Source organism: Eubalaena glacialis, chromosome 1 (assembly GCF_028564815.1).
Source record: "Eubalaena glacialis isolate mEubGla1 chromosome 1, mEubGla1.1.hap2.+ XY, whole genome shotgun sequence".
Lineage (NCBI taxonomy): Eukaryota > Metazoa > Chordata > Mammalia > Artiodactyla > Balaenidae > Eubalaena > Eubalaena glacialis.
Window position 1 is genome coordinate 85,339,488 of NC_083716.1, and position 18,803 is coordinate 85,358,290.

At 37.0% G+C, this 18,803-nt stretch overlaps 1 protein-coding gene across 1 annotated transcript in view; it reads left to right on the top strand.

The window, feature by feature from the left end:
- Positions 1 to 1,876: 1,876 nt before the first annotated feature.
- The window catches only part of HEATR1 (HEAT repeat containing 1), a 48,152-nt gene continuing 31,225 nt past the window's right edge, over positions 1,877 to 18,803 (top strand). Inside the window, exons 1-17 of the mRNA XM_061182056.1 lie at positions 1,877 to 1,957; positions 2,260 to 2,433; positions 3,006 to 3,222; positions 5,071 to 5,212; positions 6,736 to 6,837; positions 7,285 to 7,425; positions 8,205 to 8,416; positions 8,571 to 8,704; positions 9,845 to 9,947; positions 10,863 to 10,973; positions 11,388 to 11,505; positions 12,604 to 12,711; positions 15,357 to 15,452; positions 15,894 to 15,982; positions 17,069 to 17,280; positions 17,623 to 17,744; positions 18,334 to 18,525. Coding sequence (XP_061038039.1) covers positions 2,292 to 2,433; positions 3,006 to 3,222; positions 5,071 to 5,212; positions 6,736 to 6,837; positions 7,285 to 7,425; positions 8,205 to 8,416; positions 8,571 to 8,704; positions 9,845 to 9,947; positions 10,863 to 10,973; positions 11,388 to 11,505; positions 12,604 to 12,711; positions 15,357 to 15,452; positions 15,894 to 15,982; positions 17,069 to 17,280; positions 17,623 to 17,744; positions 18,334 to 18,525 — 2,241 coding nt within the window. The 5' untranslated portion in view covers positions 1,877 to 1,957; positions 2,260 to 2,291. The remainder of the gene's footprint in view (positions 1,958 to 2,259; positions 2,434 to 3,005; positions 3,223 to 5,070; positions 5,213 to 6,735; positions 6,838 to 7,284; positions 7,426 to 8,204; positions 8,417 to 8,570; positions 8,705 to 9,844; positions 9,948 to 10,862; positions 10,974 to 11,387; positions 11,506 to 12,603; positions 12,712 to 15,356; positions 15,453 to 15,893; positions 15,983 to 17,068; positions 17,281 to 17,622; positions 17,745 to 18,333; positions 18,526 to 18,803) is intronic.

Sequence of the window (18,803 nt, forward strand, 5' to 3'; positions counted from 1 at the left end):
TTACTTCTTTTTTAAAAAATGTATTTATTTATTTTTGGCTGTGTTGGGTCTTCGTTGCTGTGCGTGGGCTTTCTCTAGTTGCGGCGAGTGGGGGCTACTCTTTGTTGCGGTGCGCGGGCTTCTCATTGCGGTGGCTTCTCTTGTTGCAGAGCACGGGCTCTAGGTTCAGTAGTTGTGGAACGCGGGCTCAGTAGTTGTGGCTCGCGGGCTCTAGAGCGCAGGCTCAGTAGTTGTGACGCACGGGCTTAGTTGCTCCGTGGCACGCGGGATCTTCCCCGACCAGGGCTCGGGCCCGTGTCCCCTGCATTGGCAGGCGGATTCTTAACCACTGTGCCACCAGGGAAGCCCTGCTAGTTTGCTTCTAAAGTAAATTCAGACGGTACCACACACCATTGGAACTGACATAAAAATGGTTGAACCAAATACTTGCGGTAACTTTCCATTTATTTTCACTTTGATGAAGCTTTTAAAAATATGAGGATTTTTTTTTTTTTTAGGCAAAAAACCAAATATGTCTTTGTGGATAAAAATAGGCCTGATTTTCATTTCTCACTACTTTCACTTCTCCCCAAACTGACTGCTTTGGTAAAGAAAAAAAAAATTCCTTTGAGAGATCTGTTGTTACGGATGAAAGAGATACCACCAGAACTTGAAAAACCACACTACAAGGCAATCAACACCCCATGCAAAAGGACATCATTAACTCTCTGTAGAAATCACTGAAAAGATTTTTTTGGTTGTTTTAAATGCTGTTAAAGCAAAGCACAACAGAAGATTGTGTTCACAAAAGGGAGAGATCGGCACGGAGTATAGAAGTGAGCCCCCCAAACTGTAACTCTGTTTCCAACAGTCTCCAAGGAAGAAGACTGACACCCTGGCATCGAAGAGCTCCACATCCTAAGAGAAACGAATGCATCCAAAAAAGATAGGTAGGATATCCAATTTCACTCCTGTGTCCCGTGCAGCTTCTTGCAGAGGCCAGTTCACTCCATTTGGGCACATACCGCTGCTTTGGGAATAGATTGTGGTATATCCATATGGGACACTCGTCAGCAACACCAATCTATAGTGACACCAAGAAGACCAATGGTTACTTGAGGCCGGCAGTGGGGTGGGCATCACAGCAAAGGGGCAAGAGGGAACTTTTTAGGGGCGATGGAAACTTTCTATGTCTTGAATGGGGAGATAGTGTTACCTGCTTATTCTTTTGTTAAAACTCATCGAATTGCTAAACTGAAGTGTGTGATTTCGTTTGTAAATTACTTCTCACCAGGGTTAGTTTAAACCAACCAACCAACAAACAAAAAACAATGCGTGGCCTCCAAGAATGCAAAGTGGAGGAAGGGATGGCCCCCAAGCCCCAGGACGGTTGTGTCCAGAATTTGCGGAGCGGCTCGCACCGCGATCAGTAGCTCATCGCCTGAAATTCTCAGCTTCTTTTCGTTTTATAGAGGAGGTAAGAAACAGAGAGATGAGAATTCGGTGTAGCTCACACCGCCCAAAGGCGTTAGCGCGGGTATACGAACCCGGGCTGTGACTTCACAGCTCACAGTTTTAACCACTGCGCGGTGCTGCCGGTACCTAGTAAAAGCTGGATACGTATATGTTGAATGAATGATTCCGGCTACAGGACCTTAAAGCTCACAAAAGGCCCGCCCAGAAACTGAAACTTGCAGCCACAAGCCAAAAACAGACCACTAGCTCCCAGCTAGCGGACCGCAGATTCTGAGCTTGAAGTCCGGCGCGGCGGAGGGGCGGAGCTTCGCCCTCTGGGGGCGGAGTCGCCTTTTCTCATTCCGGCAAGCTTGTACCTCTTCACTTGCCGTAGTGCCTGAAACCGGAAGTTCGCGCGAGGAGTGCTCCACATTTCCGGGCGAGAGCTGGACTTATTGGTACCACGTGGGAGCTGCTGTGAAGATTCGCTGGCTTTTGAGTCCTGCCTGAAGTCGAGCTCCGGGTGAGCAGGAGCTGTGGGTCGGGTTGGTATACAGGGGAGCGTAAGGTGTCCGCGGGTTTTCGAGTCTCCGCGGAGTCGGGGCTGAGAAACGTTCGGCGCGGCCCCCGGAGCTGTAATTAGCTGTTAACGCTGTTGCTTTAGTGTTTGCACCTCCGGCGTCCGCGAGTCCCTGGGCAGCAGGTGATGTGTCCGCGGCCGCGTTGAGTACGGAGGAAAGTTGCTTGTACGTGAGGCATTTGCTGCTTACCGTTAAGCCACCTTCTTAATTTTGTAGAGGCTTCTCACGGGGTTATGTTTCTTAGCCTGTGTGTTTAGAAATCCGCTGGCCTGAAATATGACGACCTTAGCCCAGCAGCTCCAACGACTCGCCCTCCCTCAAAGTGATCCCAGCCTCTTATCTAGAGATGAAGTTGCCTCTTTGTTGTTTGACCCCAAGGAAGCGACCACCATCGACAGGGACACCGCCTTTGCCATTGGTGAGCTACCCTTTAACTTAGGAAAGCTCTGGGAAGCGTGCGTTTCCTGGATGTTGGTGTATTTTCTTGTTTTCTTTTCTGACCCGCCCTCTTCCTTAGCGGTTTCTAACTTGCTAACCTGACTTACGTTGTTAAGGGGAAAGAGAGTAACAAAAAACCATGCGCTAGATGCGTGAAATGTATATAGGCAGCGGCATCTGAATGTCACAGGTGATAAACAAGGTTGGGGGGTCATCTAAGGTGTAGAGAGGAGGAACAGTCAAAAGGGGCGGGAGGCTGTGGCTGGAGGGTAGGGGAGGAGCCTTCCTAGGACTGGCCTAATTATTGTATTGAAATTGTATTGTATTGAAAAAAGAAAAAAGGCCCCCTGCCAGAAGGTACTTTCTGTTCTCCTAGTTGGTGAGATGAGATTTATTCTCTATGTTGGAAACTAGAAATCTATGTTTGGGACTGTATTACAGATTATATATGCTAAAAGAGTTCAGAGAGTTTTAGGCGAAAGTAACACTGTAAAAGAGGGGTGAGATGAGTTTGCTCGCAAAGAATTGTTAAATAAAGTGGCCTTTTCCTAGGATGCACTGGCCTGGAAGAGCTGCTTGGTATCGATCCTTCCTTTGAGCGTTTTGAAGCACCGTTGTTCAGCCAGCTAGCAAAAACCTTGGAGCGGAGCGTTCAGACCAAAGCAGTGAACAAACAGCTGGATGAAAACATTTCATTATTTCTTATCCACCTGTCTCCTTACTTCCTGCTGAAGCCGGCACAGAAGTGTCTGGAGTGGTTGATCCACAGGTAGCAAATGGAATTACGGAAATAATTATGGGCTAATAACATTGATCTTTTTAAGTTTAAAGTTTAAAATTGAAAAATCAGGTGTATTAAGAGATTAACACGATTTGTATTGGGTGAGGTAAGCATGCCCTTCTACTGTTGAACTCATTTCTATTGATACTGAGAAGTAGAACTATTGAAGATCTTGAGTAAATAGTCTAGCCTCATTAGTTCTGAGGGGCTCGTGTCAGTTTGCCGTTACAAATTGTTACTGCATATTTGGGGCAAAGGGTGTTATTAAACTTCTTGCCAAAATAACAAAAAGAATGGTTTGGGAACAGGGTAAGAGTATTCTCTAAAATACCATAACTTAAGAAAAACAATAATAGCTAATGTGTACTGAACATTTATACACCAGGCCTTGTGGTAAGCACTTTGCGTGCATTATCTCAGCGCTCACGACATTCCTGTGGGGAGATGCTTCTCTTATCCCCATTTTACAGTTGAGAAGACAGGTGTAGAAGAGTTAAGTTGGCTGAGTCACATGACTGGTAAGCAGAGATGCAAATCTTGTTTCCAAGGTCTGATCTTTACTCTACTTTGGAAATTGTCTCAGTAAGTTTATTCAGTTTATTTTCTCATTTATTTGCATTACATTGGTATTACATCATAGTTGACACATTTTAATTTTTTCTCCTAGGTATGTTTTAAAAGTAGAAAGGCTTCCACTTCATTAATTAGAGGCATGGGGGTAAGGGAAGCCAGTGAATCAATGAGAAAACATAAGTGTAACCTGGGTCTTCTCGTTATCGTATCATTAGATTCATCAGACAAAAAAAAAAATCAAACCTGTACTGTTTCCCTCTGTCTTCTAGCATTTAATTTACCCCAAATAGATCGTTACTGTAAGGAGTACTTTTTTCGTTTGGTTTTGCATTTATTTATTCATGTAACTTATTTATTTAGCATACATTAAGTTCAATACAAGGATGAATAGGCTGCCCTTTCTTACTGTTTTGAAAGAAATGCCACAATAAGGGTGTATACAAAGTTTGGGGCATGTGGTGCTGCCTGAAGTAGTTGAGGAAAGCTTCATGGAGAAAGTGATGTCTTGGCTAGTACTAAAGCCATATTATAGAACTAAAAAAGGCAAGGGGTGTGGTGCTGTAAGAAAGGTACAGGTGAAAGCATAGGAGAGTTTAGACAGATGTAAGAGGGATCACTTGGCTGGGAGAATTAAAAGCATCTTGAAAAAGAATGCATTTGAGCTAGATCTTAAAGGCTAGACAGGATGTAATGGATCTGACAGAATTAATAAATCTGTCTTACGTTATTAGGGTGGCATGACCAATACCAGGTTTTGTAAAGTTCATGGACAAATTAAATATGGTTGTAATTTGATCTTTTTTTTTTTTATTCAGAGAAGGTAATATGATTTTCTTTATAATTAGTCTTCTGGTTTTAGGATTATGATAGTTAGGTGAAGTGAGGAAACTGAGCTGTGGAAGGTGAACTTTGGAGCATGGAGAGAAGCCGAGTGTTGCTGCCTACTTGACCAGTTTGGTTTTCTGTTGGTTTGACTGCAATGATCCCAAAGTCACGTTAATGTAATAATGGATTGTAAAAAAAGTTGAGAAAAAGTGAATGGATGTCAATTTTGATAGTGAATATTTTAAAATGCTACTGCATGAGAATTGGCAAACCCTGTTGAGTACTTCCATGCCTATGCTTTAAGTGCGCTATACCTTGCTTATAGTTGTATGGTTGCTTTAAGTGAGTTTAGCTCATTGATACACCGTTTGGACACATAAGGAAATACACGCTTGTAAGTTTTGTGTCAGTTAGAATTGTTTGCTTTTTTTTCCCCAGGTTCCATATCCATCTTTATAATCAGGATAGCCTCATTGCCTGTGTTCTCCCATACCACGAGACAAGAATATTTGTGCGGGTTATACAGCTTCTAAAAATTAATAATTCAAAGCACAAGTGGTTCTGGTTATTGCCAATTAAGGTATGATTGTTGAATGACACGTATCTATAATCCTTGCAAACCTTCATTAAAGGTATAATTTGGAAAAAATTAAGTCTTTGGTGCTCCTGAGAGTAGACCAAGTATTACCTCCATCACTTTTATTTCCTAACTTCCAGTTGAAACTGTTACGAATAATAGCTGGCTTTCATTTAGTACCTGATATCAGGATAGGCAATTTGTATTTTATTATCTTGGATTCTCACAAAATTCTATTTTTACAGATGAGGACAGGTTCAGAGAATTAAGTTACTTGCCAAAGTTCATGTAACTCTAAAGTGGCAGAGTTGGGATTTGCATCCGGATCTGATTGTAAAACTTGTCTTTCCACTATGCCATGCTGTCTGGCATTTTAAATTTTGGAACTGAGAAGCTTAAAACAAGTTAGAGGTGAAGAAATGCATAAAATACTTACAAAAATTAAAAGGATAAGGATAACTTGAAGGACTTGCGGAAATTATTAAAGTTGTGAAGAAGATGCTAGAAAATTAATTTACAGATGAATAATAGGATGGTTGTCTTACAGGAAAGCTCTGGCTGAGATCAGATAGCATGATTTTGTAGTAAAACAACTGACTTGCCATTATCACTTTGTTTGCATCTGTAGTAGAGGAAAGTAGATGTATGTTGTTAGCAAGAATTTTACTGAATGTTGAGCACGGCGATTCAGGCCAGCAGGAGGGCAAATGGGGATGAAAGTAGGTTAACAGGCTGGGCCTGTGGAATGAGTTAACTTGATGGGTGATGACAGGAGGTCCATGGTCAGAATTAGTAAAAAGAAAGGGAATGGGTATTTTTAATTAGAAGAAAAATTTAAGTGTTTGAATGTAAAGCACTTGAACTTAAAGAATGTTCAAGAAGAGAAGGCCAACCTAAAATAAAGCTTCTTAATCCAACTACTCGACATTCACTCTGCTAATAACATCAAAATTATTTTTCCCCTAGTCTACACACAGACCCTGCTCTTCTCTAGGCACACTTGTTTCAGGTATCCAAACCCCCCTTACCTATTAAAGTTCACTTCAAATTATTTTTTCATTGATTTATTCAAAATTTATTGAGCACTAATACATGCCATGCACAGTGCTAGGCAGTGGGAAGAGCAGTATAAGTTGACCGTGTTCCTCTCTGTTTCTATTACTAGTGTTATTGTGAAGCAGTGACAGAACCATATCACATTGGCTCAAAAACCAAATTTAACCAGTAGAGTTAGTAAAAATCTAGAGAATCCAGATTTAGATAAATACATATCAAAATGCAACACGTGATAAGTAAGCGTTTTTCACTGAGTACCTCCACACTCATTGCTTGGCCTTCTCTTGAATTTCTAAAGTTTGCACAATTTTATGTGTTAATTTCATCTTTACCAACAGCAATAAGGAAAGACTATATTTCGTATTTATGAACTGCGGCAGTTTGAAGCTGTTACTTTGGTAGGTACTTTAAAAATAATGATGAGTTGATGAATGTCCTAAGTAATAGCTGGTTCTTTCTGTCTATAATAGCAATCTGGAGTGCCCTTAGCTAAAGGAACTTTGGTTACCCACTGCTACAAAGATCTTGGATTCATGGATTTCATTTGTAGTCTGGTGACAAAATCTGTGAAGGTGAGTAGTAAACTGTTTCATGAACGTATAATTCCATTAGAAGGTTGCTTCCTCTTCATAGAGAAAACAAATGAAGGCCTTCTCTAATAATAGTGGGACTTTGAAGAAGTGCCCTTTTTTTTAAAGGATCTGCTGTTTTGGTGCATGAGCAGCTTGATCAGTCTTTCATCACCAAAGCTGTTTTTGTACAAAAATAAATTATTCTCTTCCTTGCCAGATCTTATTTACAGTGACTGTTTAAACAAAGACACAATCTAAAAATGTCAGGAAGGTTGTTCATTCTTGTCATATTTAATTGAACTATTAGATGTGTTTATGTAATGTTACATATGGTAAAATTAAAGTGTCAGCCTGAAGTAGTTGAGGAGAGCTGTAAATATTTTTATACTTTCATCTGATTGGCCTTTCACTCTTAAAACTGTGTGCGGTTTGTGGGTTTTTTTCCAGGTTTTTGCTGAGTATCCTGGGAGCTCAGGTCAGTTGAGGGTGCTCTTAACTTTCTATGCTTCTACCATCGTGTCTGCTCTGGTGGCCGCCGAGGACTTAACCGACAATATAGTCGCCAAGCTGTTCCCGTATGTTCAAAAGGTTGGCCCCGCTCATGTGTAAAGTAGATTATTTTGTACCTGAAGGAATTTTCTTGCTTTTGAAAATTTCACTTAGACATCAATGTTTTTACATTGATAATTTATCTCAGGTGGTTAATGAGATTTAATTTATAGGTAAAAAATATGACTTCTTAAAAACTTACCAGAGTGGGATCTTAGCTAGGGCTCCTTAGGGATGAATGTTGGCTGTTTGGCCCTGCCATCTTCTCCCAGATTCATGTTACCTCAGTGGAAAGAGAACGGATTAGAAAATCTCTTCAGGGCAGAGGCTCTCTTACCATTCCTTTTGCATTGACTTCTGCTTCTCAGTGTTTCTTCTCCCCAAGTGCCTCATTGCCACCCACTGTCCCAGATTCCCAATGGAGGAACTGCTTTGCTTTCCACCAGTGTCCCAAAATTATTGTCTTTAATCAGGCACTGTTTTGTTCCTGATTGAAGTCTCCCTTACACAGGTGGATGTTTTCATATAAAAGAAGACTCCTTGGCTCCTGTTAGGATGTGTAGTGGAGGTTTGAGTTGGGAGACCTTCTGAGATCCCTTCTGTCATTCAAGAGACTTGTCTCATTTCCACGTCCCCTCAGAAAAAGGGGCCAACATCTTGATTTTTCACTTCCGATGAGTGTTGACTCTCAGTGTGTGTTAGGTTGTATTAATCTCTAATTTATGACGTTTCCAATTTGTCAAAGTAAAGTAACATTTTAAGTAGGATAAAATAACACAGTTTGTCATTTTTTTCCTTATATTTAAAAATATATTTAGGGATTGAAATCATCTTTACCAGATTACAGAGCTGCAACGTACATGATAATATGTCAGATTTCGGTGAAAGTGACCATGGAAGATACCTTCGTCAATTCCTTGGCTTCACAGATCATCAAAACGCTGACCAGAATTCCCTCTCTGATCAAGGATGGATTGGGTTGCTTGATAGTGCTCCTGCAGAGACAGAAGCCAGAGAGCCTGGGGAAAAAGTACGTATAATTGAATTGACAGTGATAATAATTACAAGTGAATGAAGTTATTTTGAATAGTTTTTTTCATAAGATAAATTTTACACTATTTTTAAAAATTGCCATTCATTGTCTAACTTGTGAAGTCAACATCTTATGTCTTGCTTCTTCAAAGGCCGTTTCCTCACTTATGTACTGTTCCTGATCTTGTTACACTACTTCACGGGATTTCTGAAACATACGACATCAGTCCTCTTCTGCGTTACATGCTTCCCCATCTGGTTGTCTCCATTGTTAATCATGTTACAGGTATGTGGTTTTTCATGTTGTGTCCAGAAACTTCCTTTCTCAACTGTGATTCTCTTAAAATAAGAACCACATCCTTGTTAATATCTTGAAGATATTTAGAGTTTCTGCTAATTGTTTTTGTGTAATGTATCTATTTTTCTGAATAGAGAAACATTTGAGGTGGGGAGCAGGTTTAAAGGAAATCCTTGTTAAATGAGTAACATGCTCAGTGTTTGTTTTTTTTTTAATATGTGTTCTCACACAGTCTCTACATGAAAAAGACTGGAATTATTTTAAAACAATTAAAACACATTACTCAGTAAAACTTTCCCTTCTCATTTAGGTATTTAATGAACTTTAGTGATTCATTTACAATAAATATCCAGTTGCCAAAACAGTTTTTCTCCCTTGAGTCACTGAAAATATAAGACCAAGAAAATCTCATGCATGAAAATCCAAATTTTAAAAAAGCCCAAAAGTTAATTAGAAGGTGATTATTTGCATTATACATTTTTCATCCTTCAATAAATATAGAAAGACAAGGAAGAAATACTTGGTCCTGTTGCTACTGGACTAAGAAAGACATACTAAGAAAGTCATTTCTAAAGTTATGTCCATTTATTGGAAAATAAGATTTGCTTAACTCCATCTCAGTTTAAACATGAGTTTCAGAAACATGACTAGCACGAATGAAAGTGTACTTTTCCTGTTCTGATGGTGATGAGTAATGAAGCCAGGGATGACAGCTCTTGGTTCGGTAAGGAGGCTTTGAGATGAAGTTTAGCCTGTATTCAGGATAGTTTATTGAGATGTAGATTCAGGTCCCAACTTCACCGCTTGTAACGTGGCCTGGGGAAAGACTATATTCTTTGGACTTCCGTTTCATTCATGAGAGAGGCATGATAGTACTTGTTTTTATAAAATATAGGGAATATCAGGTAAAGGATAAATGAGGGTAATGTATACAAAGGTGGTTTGAAAAGATATAAATGACTAAACAGGTGAAGTACACTTTTGAAAATAGGTAAAAAGCTGGATGTCGTTATATATATGTTTTAAAGTTATTCCTGTAGAAAGATTTTCTGCTGTAAAAAAACTTAATAGCATACACATGCGGGAAACATTTTCCCCAATCAATTTTAATTTGTTATATATGCTAAGGAGAAGAAACTGAAGAGATGGATGGTCAAATCTATAGGAGACTCTTAGAAGCCATACTTACAAATATATCCCTGAAGAACAACTTAGACCATTTGTTGGCTAGGTAAGCTGTTACTTTTGACATGCTTTTGATTTGTATTTTTGTGGCTTAGTATACTTTTCAGGGTTGGCTAACAGTTTTCCAGTATCCCTTTATAATGTATTTCTTGCTTTGTCCATGCCATTTCATCTAATTATAAGTACTTAGTCCAATAATCGTGGCAACAGAAAATGTAATTTCTCTTGTTTGTCTTTAGTGCTTATATGTGGTCATGGAAAGTTAATAGTGAAACTAAATTTGGGTTATACTACATGTAATTTGTGGTTGTTTAAAATTTCCTAGTACTAAGTGGACCAAAATGCCTGAAACAATACATCACAGTTGGTAATCAGTAAATATCAATTAGAAACTTAATATTGAGGGTTGGCATGAAGTAAAGATAGTTCAGCCTCCCGTTTTCTTTTCTTATTTGAAGGGCAACTCGATGCAGTGAAAAGAATGTAGTCATGGTGGTCGGATGTAGGTTTAAATCTTATCACCTCCGGCTAGTAGAATAGTAAGTTCTGACGGTCAGGCTGCGTGGATCTCGGTTTGCTGTTTGCTGTTGTGTATCGTTGGGCAGGTACCTATCTGGTGGGCGTGTCATTTGTGTCCCTTGCTCCCATAGTTGGCTTGTGAATTCAATGAGGTTAAATATGCAAAGTACTGTTGAGAGCTTGGCTCTGGAGTCAGACAGGGGTGGAAAACCTGCTCTACTTTTTATGGCTCAATAGGGCTCACTGAGTATTGCCTCTTGTTGCTGTTCTTGTTTGACCTCAGGCAAATTATAAGACTTCTTAGTCTGAGTTTTTGTATCTGTAAAATGAGTCTAATTTCTATCTTGTAGAGGTCTGACAGAATATTTCTAAAGCACCTAGAATGTAGTAGGTATTCGATAAATGTAACTCTCATGTCTGCGGTATTTGTTTTGTTCTGCAGCCTTCTTTTTGAGGAGTATATTTCATATAGCTCACAGGAAGAAATCGATTCTAATAAAGTATCTTTGCTTAATGAGCAGTTTCTTCCACTTATCAGACTTTTAGAAAGCAGGTGAGTTGTGTGTGTGTTTGTGCCCTTCTTAATGTGTACCTCTTGTTTTATAAAGAGATGATTCACAAATCACAACTTAATATAGTGAATGAACTGTAAAGATAATGTTCTTCTTCTCTACCTTTCAGGAAGGGACAATTATAGGATTTAAATATATTTGAAATATAAGGGAAAATAGGGGTTGTGTGGGGACTATGGAGAGTATAATTTTTTTTATATAGACTTTTTGTTGTTGAAAGAGTCATAGTAACAAACTTGATCAATATCGTTTGGTTTTACGTATTCCATTTGTCAGAAATTTAAGTCTCAATCTCAGTAATTTAAAAAATTATATTTTTTCTTTTATACATATATGGGGTGTGTGGTTAATAACTTTGTTAAGAATAATGAACTAACTCTTTAATTTCATCCCAGATATCCCAAAACATTAGATGCCGTATTAGAGGAACGCCTAAAGGAAATTACAGACCTAAAAAAACAGGAGCTTTTTCACCAATTTATCTCTCTTTCTGCAAGTGGTGGAAAGTATCAGGTAACTTTTTTTCAGGGGAATTATGACACTTACGGGTATTTGTGTGGTTAGTTGAAGAGCTCCGGAAGGAAATTTGCTACTTCACTTCTGTTTGGGAAGTTTCATAGAGAGAGAAGATTTTATACAGTTTGCCTAGTTAGCTGAAGTAAGACTCTGAGGCAGGAATTAAATAATTGGGGAAGGGTACAGTAATTTTTAGATAACTGTGAACCTGATACTTATTTCTGGAAAAGCGTTGTTTGGAAATTTTGTATATGATGCTCATTAGCAATCACCAAAAGATGGCCTAACTTAGGTTTCTAGTGTTCCTTATCTTTCTCCTCTACCCTTATCTTTCCAGTGCAGTACCCACCAGCCACGTGTGGCTATTTAAGTCATTGATTAGGAAAAGGGAAGTGGATTTTGTTTCATGATTATGTTAGAACTTCAGAAATTTTCTGGTGATTCGCCCTAAGTCTTTATACTAGAAGTTAGACATTTAAGTAGTTCTTATAATTAGCCTTGAAAATAAATGTTAGGATGAGAAATATGATTTTTGGGTTTTTCTCCTCCATAATTAGGCTTTCATCTTTAATGGTATTTCATTTCCAAAATCATATGTTGATAGACTTCCTTCGTAGTCTAATTATCAATACATAAATAAAGTTGTCACTACTTTGAGTGTCACTGTTATATCATTTAGATGAATTGCATTCTCTTCAGTGATCAATTTTTTGGATTTATATTTTCATTTAGGTGCTAATACAGTGATTTATCTTAGGTGCTTTTCACCTTGGAATCAGATATACATAAAGAATACAAAATTACTTCATAGAATTACTTCACTAATTGAAACCTACGTGTAGGCACAAGTATACATGAAATCACAACATTCACAAAACAAATTTTTTTTATCTGCTGTTACTCATACTATGTTCTGGAGACAAAGATTTTGCTTTACTTTTTACTTTCAGTTTGGTTTACTTTTTGGTTTCTGAAATTAGACGGTTGTTATTGAATAAGTTGGGCAGCTCGGGGTGGTTTTCTCTGGTTCTTCTTGATCATGTGCTGCTCAGATTGAATGGCGAGATCATGTGGTAATTGTGCTGAATCCCGTAGTTTTTAGCAGATTCTGATACCTCCTTGATGCTCAGTCTGAATCATCCACTTGCACCTGTGAGACTTCTGGCCATTAATCATCTGAAAAATGTCATGACAACATCAAAGGTTTGTGTCAGATAGCCTTCATTTATGATGTTTTTATCCTTATGACGAGCAGTGTAATTCTAGAATAAGAAATTGAAGTTACCACCTGGAATCAATATTGTTTAATTATAGAGATAAGCCTAATAAAGAATATGGGCATTCATTGGACAAAGATTTAGGACCATACATGCCAGAAGCCACCATTTTAACCTGTATATGTTTCCACATTGCAGATGATTAGGTTAGCTTTAGTTGAGAGTTTTTCAACCTGGGATTTATAGATTAATTTACAGAGGGGCATAAATTATCTGAGAATTTTTTAGTTTTGAAATTTGAATTTGATAGTCTTAAGTTTAATATGAGCGTATTTGCGGACATCAGAATGATAGCTTTTGGAGCCCTGTTCATGATTTCGGTACCTGCAAGTTGCATTTGTCTTTAAAATTTTGGTGGCTCCTGATAGTAAGTACAGAAGCTGACTTAATTTGTAAATAAAGCCTTTATAACAAAATGATATTTTACAAAGACTTTGCGTGATATTTTACAAATACTTTGCTCAAATAGAGCAGTATTTTCCAAACTTTAGTTATTCAGGCAAATTTTTTGCTGTATTAGCTGACCACTGATGTTAATTTTTTTTAAAATTTTTCTTTGGTTTCTTTTAAATGGACTCATTTTTTCACATAGCTTTCTTTTTTTTAAATTGAGTTATGGTTGATTTACAATATTATATTTCAAGTGTACAACATAGTAATTCAATATTTTTATAGATTATACTTCATACAAAGTAAATACAAAATATTGACTATATTCCCTGTGCTATGCATTATATCCTTGTAACTTAATTTATACCTAGTAGTTTATACTTCTTTATCCTCTTCATCTATTTCACATAGCTTTTAAATCATGCGTTTGAAGTGCTAATTGTATGTACATTTTACTGTAGTTAATACAGTTTGAAATAAGAATGTTCATCTGTGTAATATCTAAAATCACCTCATGTACTACTGTTTGCGTATTTGGAAAATTTCTAGACTAGAGAAAAATGCTAGCAGTGTTTCTCCATAGCACATAGTAGTATAAACACACTGAACTCTAAACTTGTGTCATGGCCATTAAAACCAGATTCGTATTACAAGTAGAATTTAATTTCAGCTAATCATAATTACCACGTTAAGTTTATTTAATTTTGAATTTTACTGTTTTTTTTTAGTTTTTTTACTTTTCAATTTGTAATTTAAAAAATATTTTAAAAATATTTTTGTTCTCATATTTTTAAAGAGTTATACTTAATTTTTAAAATGGTAGATGTATTCAAATTTGAAAAATATTGCTTGGCTTGATTCATTTCTGATCTGGTACAAATTATGTTTCTTTCATAAATTGCTGGTAGGTTTGTCTCATTGATTTGTTGGATAATTAAACTCAGTGAATACTGTTCTTTGTTGTAATAGGAAGATTTCAGTGCCTAGAATAAAAAGCGGGATTCCTGGAATCTCCTAATATACTTTTTTTTTTTTTTAACATCTTTGTTGGAGTATAATTGCTTTACAATCTCCTAATATTCTTGAAGCCATTCTTATCCTTCCTGCTTTTACTCTTAATCCCGTCCTACCCTGTCCTCCTCTGGATTTGTTAGTTTTTTCAGTGAAGGGCAGTGTATCCATTCAACTTACAGGCTTTAGTATTGTAATTGCAGTTAATGTCTGTCTTTGCATGCTTCGATTTCCTTTTCCCTTCTCTGTTAATGTCTGGACATAGGTTCTGTTCTGTTCTCGAATTCCAGATTGAGCTATTTGGCTACTTGTTAGCTTTTGAGAAAATTTTGGCATTTGGCATTAAACTTTGACTTCAGTTTTGTGAATTTTAGGGATTTTACTTTTTGTCTCCCAACCTTCTGACCTACATTATTTTCTGTGGGATTATTTACTTGTTTTTTTTCTTTTCACCACCTACAGGTAGAGATATATTGTTTGGTTAGCAGTCTTATTTTTCTGTTATTGTGAATGATTTTATGCTTTATTTTCTTTTGTTACTTAAAAGAAAAATATGAACTTTTTGGGGCAGACTGCACTGTCATCAGCACGTGGCATCATCCTTGTAAAAACCTTGAAAATTAAAAGCTAACTTTTAACACTGCTTACTATGTCTAAAGCACTGTTTTAAGTATTGATATGTATTATTTGATCCTGCGACAACCCTTTGAGGTAGGTATTATTATTAGCCCTATTTTATAGATGAGAATAATGAGACCTAGGAAGGTTAAGTAACTTGCTCAAGGTCGCACAGCTAGTAAGTGGTGGAACTGGGATTTAAACTTAGACATTCTGGTTCTTTAGTTTGTGCTCTCCCAAAATCTAGGTTCTCATTTTAACAAGATGAACTCTTTAATGCAAAAATTGTATTTTAATTGCACATCTCGTTATATTTTCAATGGAAACTGGAAAGAGTTTGTACCAAACAATTATTCATCTAAAAAGGACTTCTAGAGTTTGCCTAGTTCAACGCAAGTGTGCTTAGTTTTTAATTCGCATCCGGGGCAGCAGAACCTGTGTTCCTTAACTGGAATTCTGGAGTGCTTTTCACAAAACCGTACTTCCTTTCTAATGTAAAGTCTTCAGAGGTTTTAGCAACAACTAAATTAATATTTTTTTTCTATTGCTCAGGAGAGTATCGATGAGTCTTTCATTAAAGAAGCTATTTTAACCCGATTAGGTGATGATAGCATAGATGTTGTCTTGTCAGCTGTAAATGCATTTGAGGTGAGTGAATTTGTTGTTCATTGACGTGCATGTTTTGTTTGTAAATATTTACTTACCCTTCTCACATGAATCTCTGCTCTAGGCAGCAACATATTTGGAAATTATGCTTTCACTGGAAATTTGTTCTGTTGAGAGCACAGACTTAAGCCTGGTTGGGGAAAGCACATGGGAGTAATTAGATTATACAACTTTATATATTTGGAAGTTCTTTTAAAAAGGAAAAGTGCTTTGTGAATTTTTATCAGTAGTAAATACGTAGGGATCCTGGGAAATTGGATCCTGAATGACACTTTTAAGAAATTGCTCTCATAGAACTTTTAAATTATACTGGAATTCTTGGGAGATAAATTCTTTATAATTCATAATTTTTTAAAGTTCGTTTAACAAGCACCATATTTGAAGCAAGCAAAAATTTACTTATGGGTATTTTTTTCTCTCTAGATTTTCAAACAACGGTTTAGTTCAGAAGTGACAGTTTCAAATCTCCTGAATCTCTTTCAAAGAGCAGAACTTTCAAAAAATAGGGGATGGTATGTATTTGTATCTCCTAAACAAACTAATGAAATTCTTTTCTTTTTAATAAATATATTTATTTATTTATTTATATTTGCCTGCGTTGGGTCTTTGTTGATAGGCGCAGGCTTTCTCTAGCTGCAGCGAGTGGGCTTCTCATTGCGGTGGCTTGTTTTGTCGCGGAGCACGGGCTCTAGGCGCACGGACTCAGTAGTTGTGGCTCGAGGGCTCTAGAGCGCAGGCTCAGTAGCTGTGGCGCACGGGCTTAGTTGCTTCGAGGCATGTGGAATCTTCCCGGACCAGGGATTGAACCCGTGTCCCCTGCATTGGCAGGCGGATTCTTAACCACTGCGCCACCAGGGAAGTGCCTGAAATTCTTATATCAAGTTCACTTTTATTTGAGTTTGTATGGATTTGTTGTAGTATTCTCTATGTTTGAAATTTTTCTTAATAAAATGGAAAAAGAAGTGTATAATGTATGATATAATACTGAGATCTGGGAAGTAGGATGGGAAGGAGCTTTAATTTTTTGCTTTATATAATGTATTTCTACTTTACAAGGATAATATATTACACTTTATAATTAAAACAATTACAAATATATTAAATTAAAAATAAGCTTAGAGGCACATGATACCTTCTGTAATGTTTTGATGAGCTTTTGTTATTTCATTTTTGGCACCTAAGCTTTTTGCATGGAAAAGTGACTAAGCTCCTTAGAGGATGAGAGCATGTCTTACAGGTTTTTGTGTCCTGTTTAGTTCTTAGCATATAGTATGTGTTCAGGTGATATTTTTTGAACTGATGAGTGAATCTCTGATTTCTAGTGGAGTTGAGATGTATAGTGTGATATGTTTTATGTTATAGTTAACCTAATGATTTCTTAAAAAGAAAGATTTGACAGAGTTGGTTTAAAATTAATATCCCAAATAACTCCTTTGTTAGCATGGATTTTAAGTGATATCTTGATGTTTCTCAATAATGTGTTTGGTAAAGAGACCAGGATGGATGGTGTCGGTTGAGCTGGAAAAATGTAACAGTGATTTTTTGCTGAACTGAAGTCTCTCATGTGTCTCAACCAAATGTGTTTATGTATCTTTTAGGTACAATGTGCTTGAGATAGCAGCAGACATACTAATTAAAGCAGAGATACTGAGTGAAAATGATCAGTTGTCGAATCAGGTGGTGGTGCACCTGCTGCCATTTATGGTCATCAACAATGATGATATGGAATCTGCTGAGATGAAAATGGCTATATATTTATCAAAATCAGGAATTTGCTCTCTGCATCCTTTATTAAGAGGCTGGAAAGAAGGTAAGAAATTCAGTTGTTTTTTAGAAAAAGTGAACAGGTGACACTTTAAAAAAAGAAGCTAACCATAATTAAAAATTGGCAGTGATTGTTATTTGAGATTGTTCATTGTGTTACGTGCCAGCAAGATTTTAAAAAAATTTTGCTAATATGGAAAGTATACAGTGAAAAGGACACTGACCCACTGAAGAATTCGTAATTTTATGAAAAGAAAAATAAAAAGCAAACCTTCGTAGAAAAATTGTAAAACTTTTGCCTAAATTCTTTACTTGACGTGATATTTAGGTGAGTGTTAGTAACATAAGGGCCCTCTGGTGTTCAGTTCTTTTTTTTTTTTTTAAACAGCTCTTGAAAATGTGATTAAAAGCACAAAGTCAGGAGAACTAATTGGTGTAGCAAGTCAGAAGATGATTGAGTTGCTGGCTTACAATATAAATTCAGGGGATCCCTCTTCAATGTTAAAGATGGTAGGTATGTTGTCGAAGTCAACCCCCTGGGTTTCCTTCTCATAATCTTATTGGATTCTCAGTGTTTGCTTTACTAGATTCTTCTTCTTCTTCTTCTTTTTTTAAAATAACTTGTCCATTCTTGAGTACTTTGTTTTGTTTTAAAAACATAGTGTTTAGTATATTTTGCAGATTGTTTGAAATCCTTAACATTTTATGTAATTTATTTCATCCTGGTTGTATATTGGACCAGTAGGAATATAATGTCTACTTTTTAACCTTTTCTCCTCTCATTTAAAATATTAAAGTCATATTTTTTGTTAAAATCGCCAAATATAATCTAAAAAAGGAGAAATCTTCTTTTGCCTTAGTAAATCTTTTAAAGGCATACAAACATCCAGTTGGCAAGTGCAGTTGTGTTCGTTATAATTTCTGAAATTATTTATTTTTATAGTTACCCAGAAATCAATGCTTACTACTTTTTTAAGGTTTTATATTTATCATCTCACTCTAAATATGAAATACATAATACCTAGATAGGCAGAGGTAGAGAAAATTGTTTTTGTGCAAACCAAGAGCTACCATTCACGGAGTCTGTCTATTTTTCAAGGTGGAGGATTTAGTAAGTGTTGGAGAAAAGGAGTCCTTTAGCCTGAAGCAGAAAGTGACTTTTCACGTGATCATGGCTGTACTTGTCTCCTGCTGTTCGTCTTTAAAAGAAACTCATTTTCCATTTGCGACAAGAGTCTTCAGTTTGTTGCAGAAAAAAATAAAGAAGCTCGAAAGTGTCATTACTACAGTGGTAAGGAGTGCAAACTCTCTGGAAAGTTGAATGTTAGAAAAGTGACTGCCTGGCCTGTTAATCACAGCAGAACTGAAAATCGGGGGCTGAGATGCTGAGTCTTTGTATTCTAGGGGTGAAATGTGAGGCAGCCTTGGGTAGCAGTAGATAGTGGATTAGATGCTGTCTTCCTTTTGCAAGAAATTTAATTGAATCATGGAATTTCACGTTTGTGGTGTTGGTGTCTGATAGTTGACTCTCCCCTGTATCGTCTTTATTGGGTAATTATCCAAGCTATA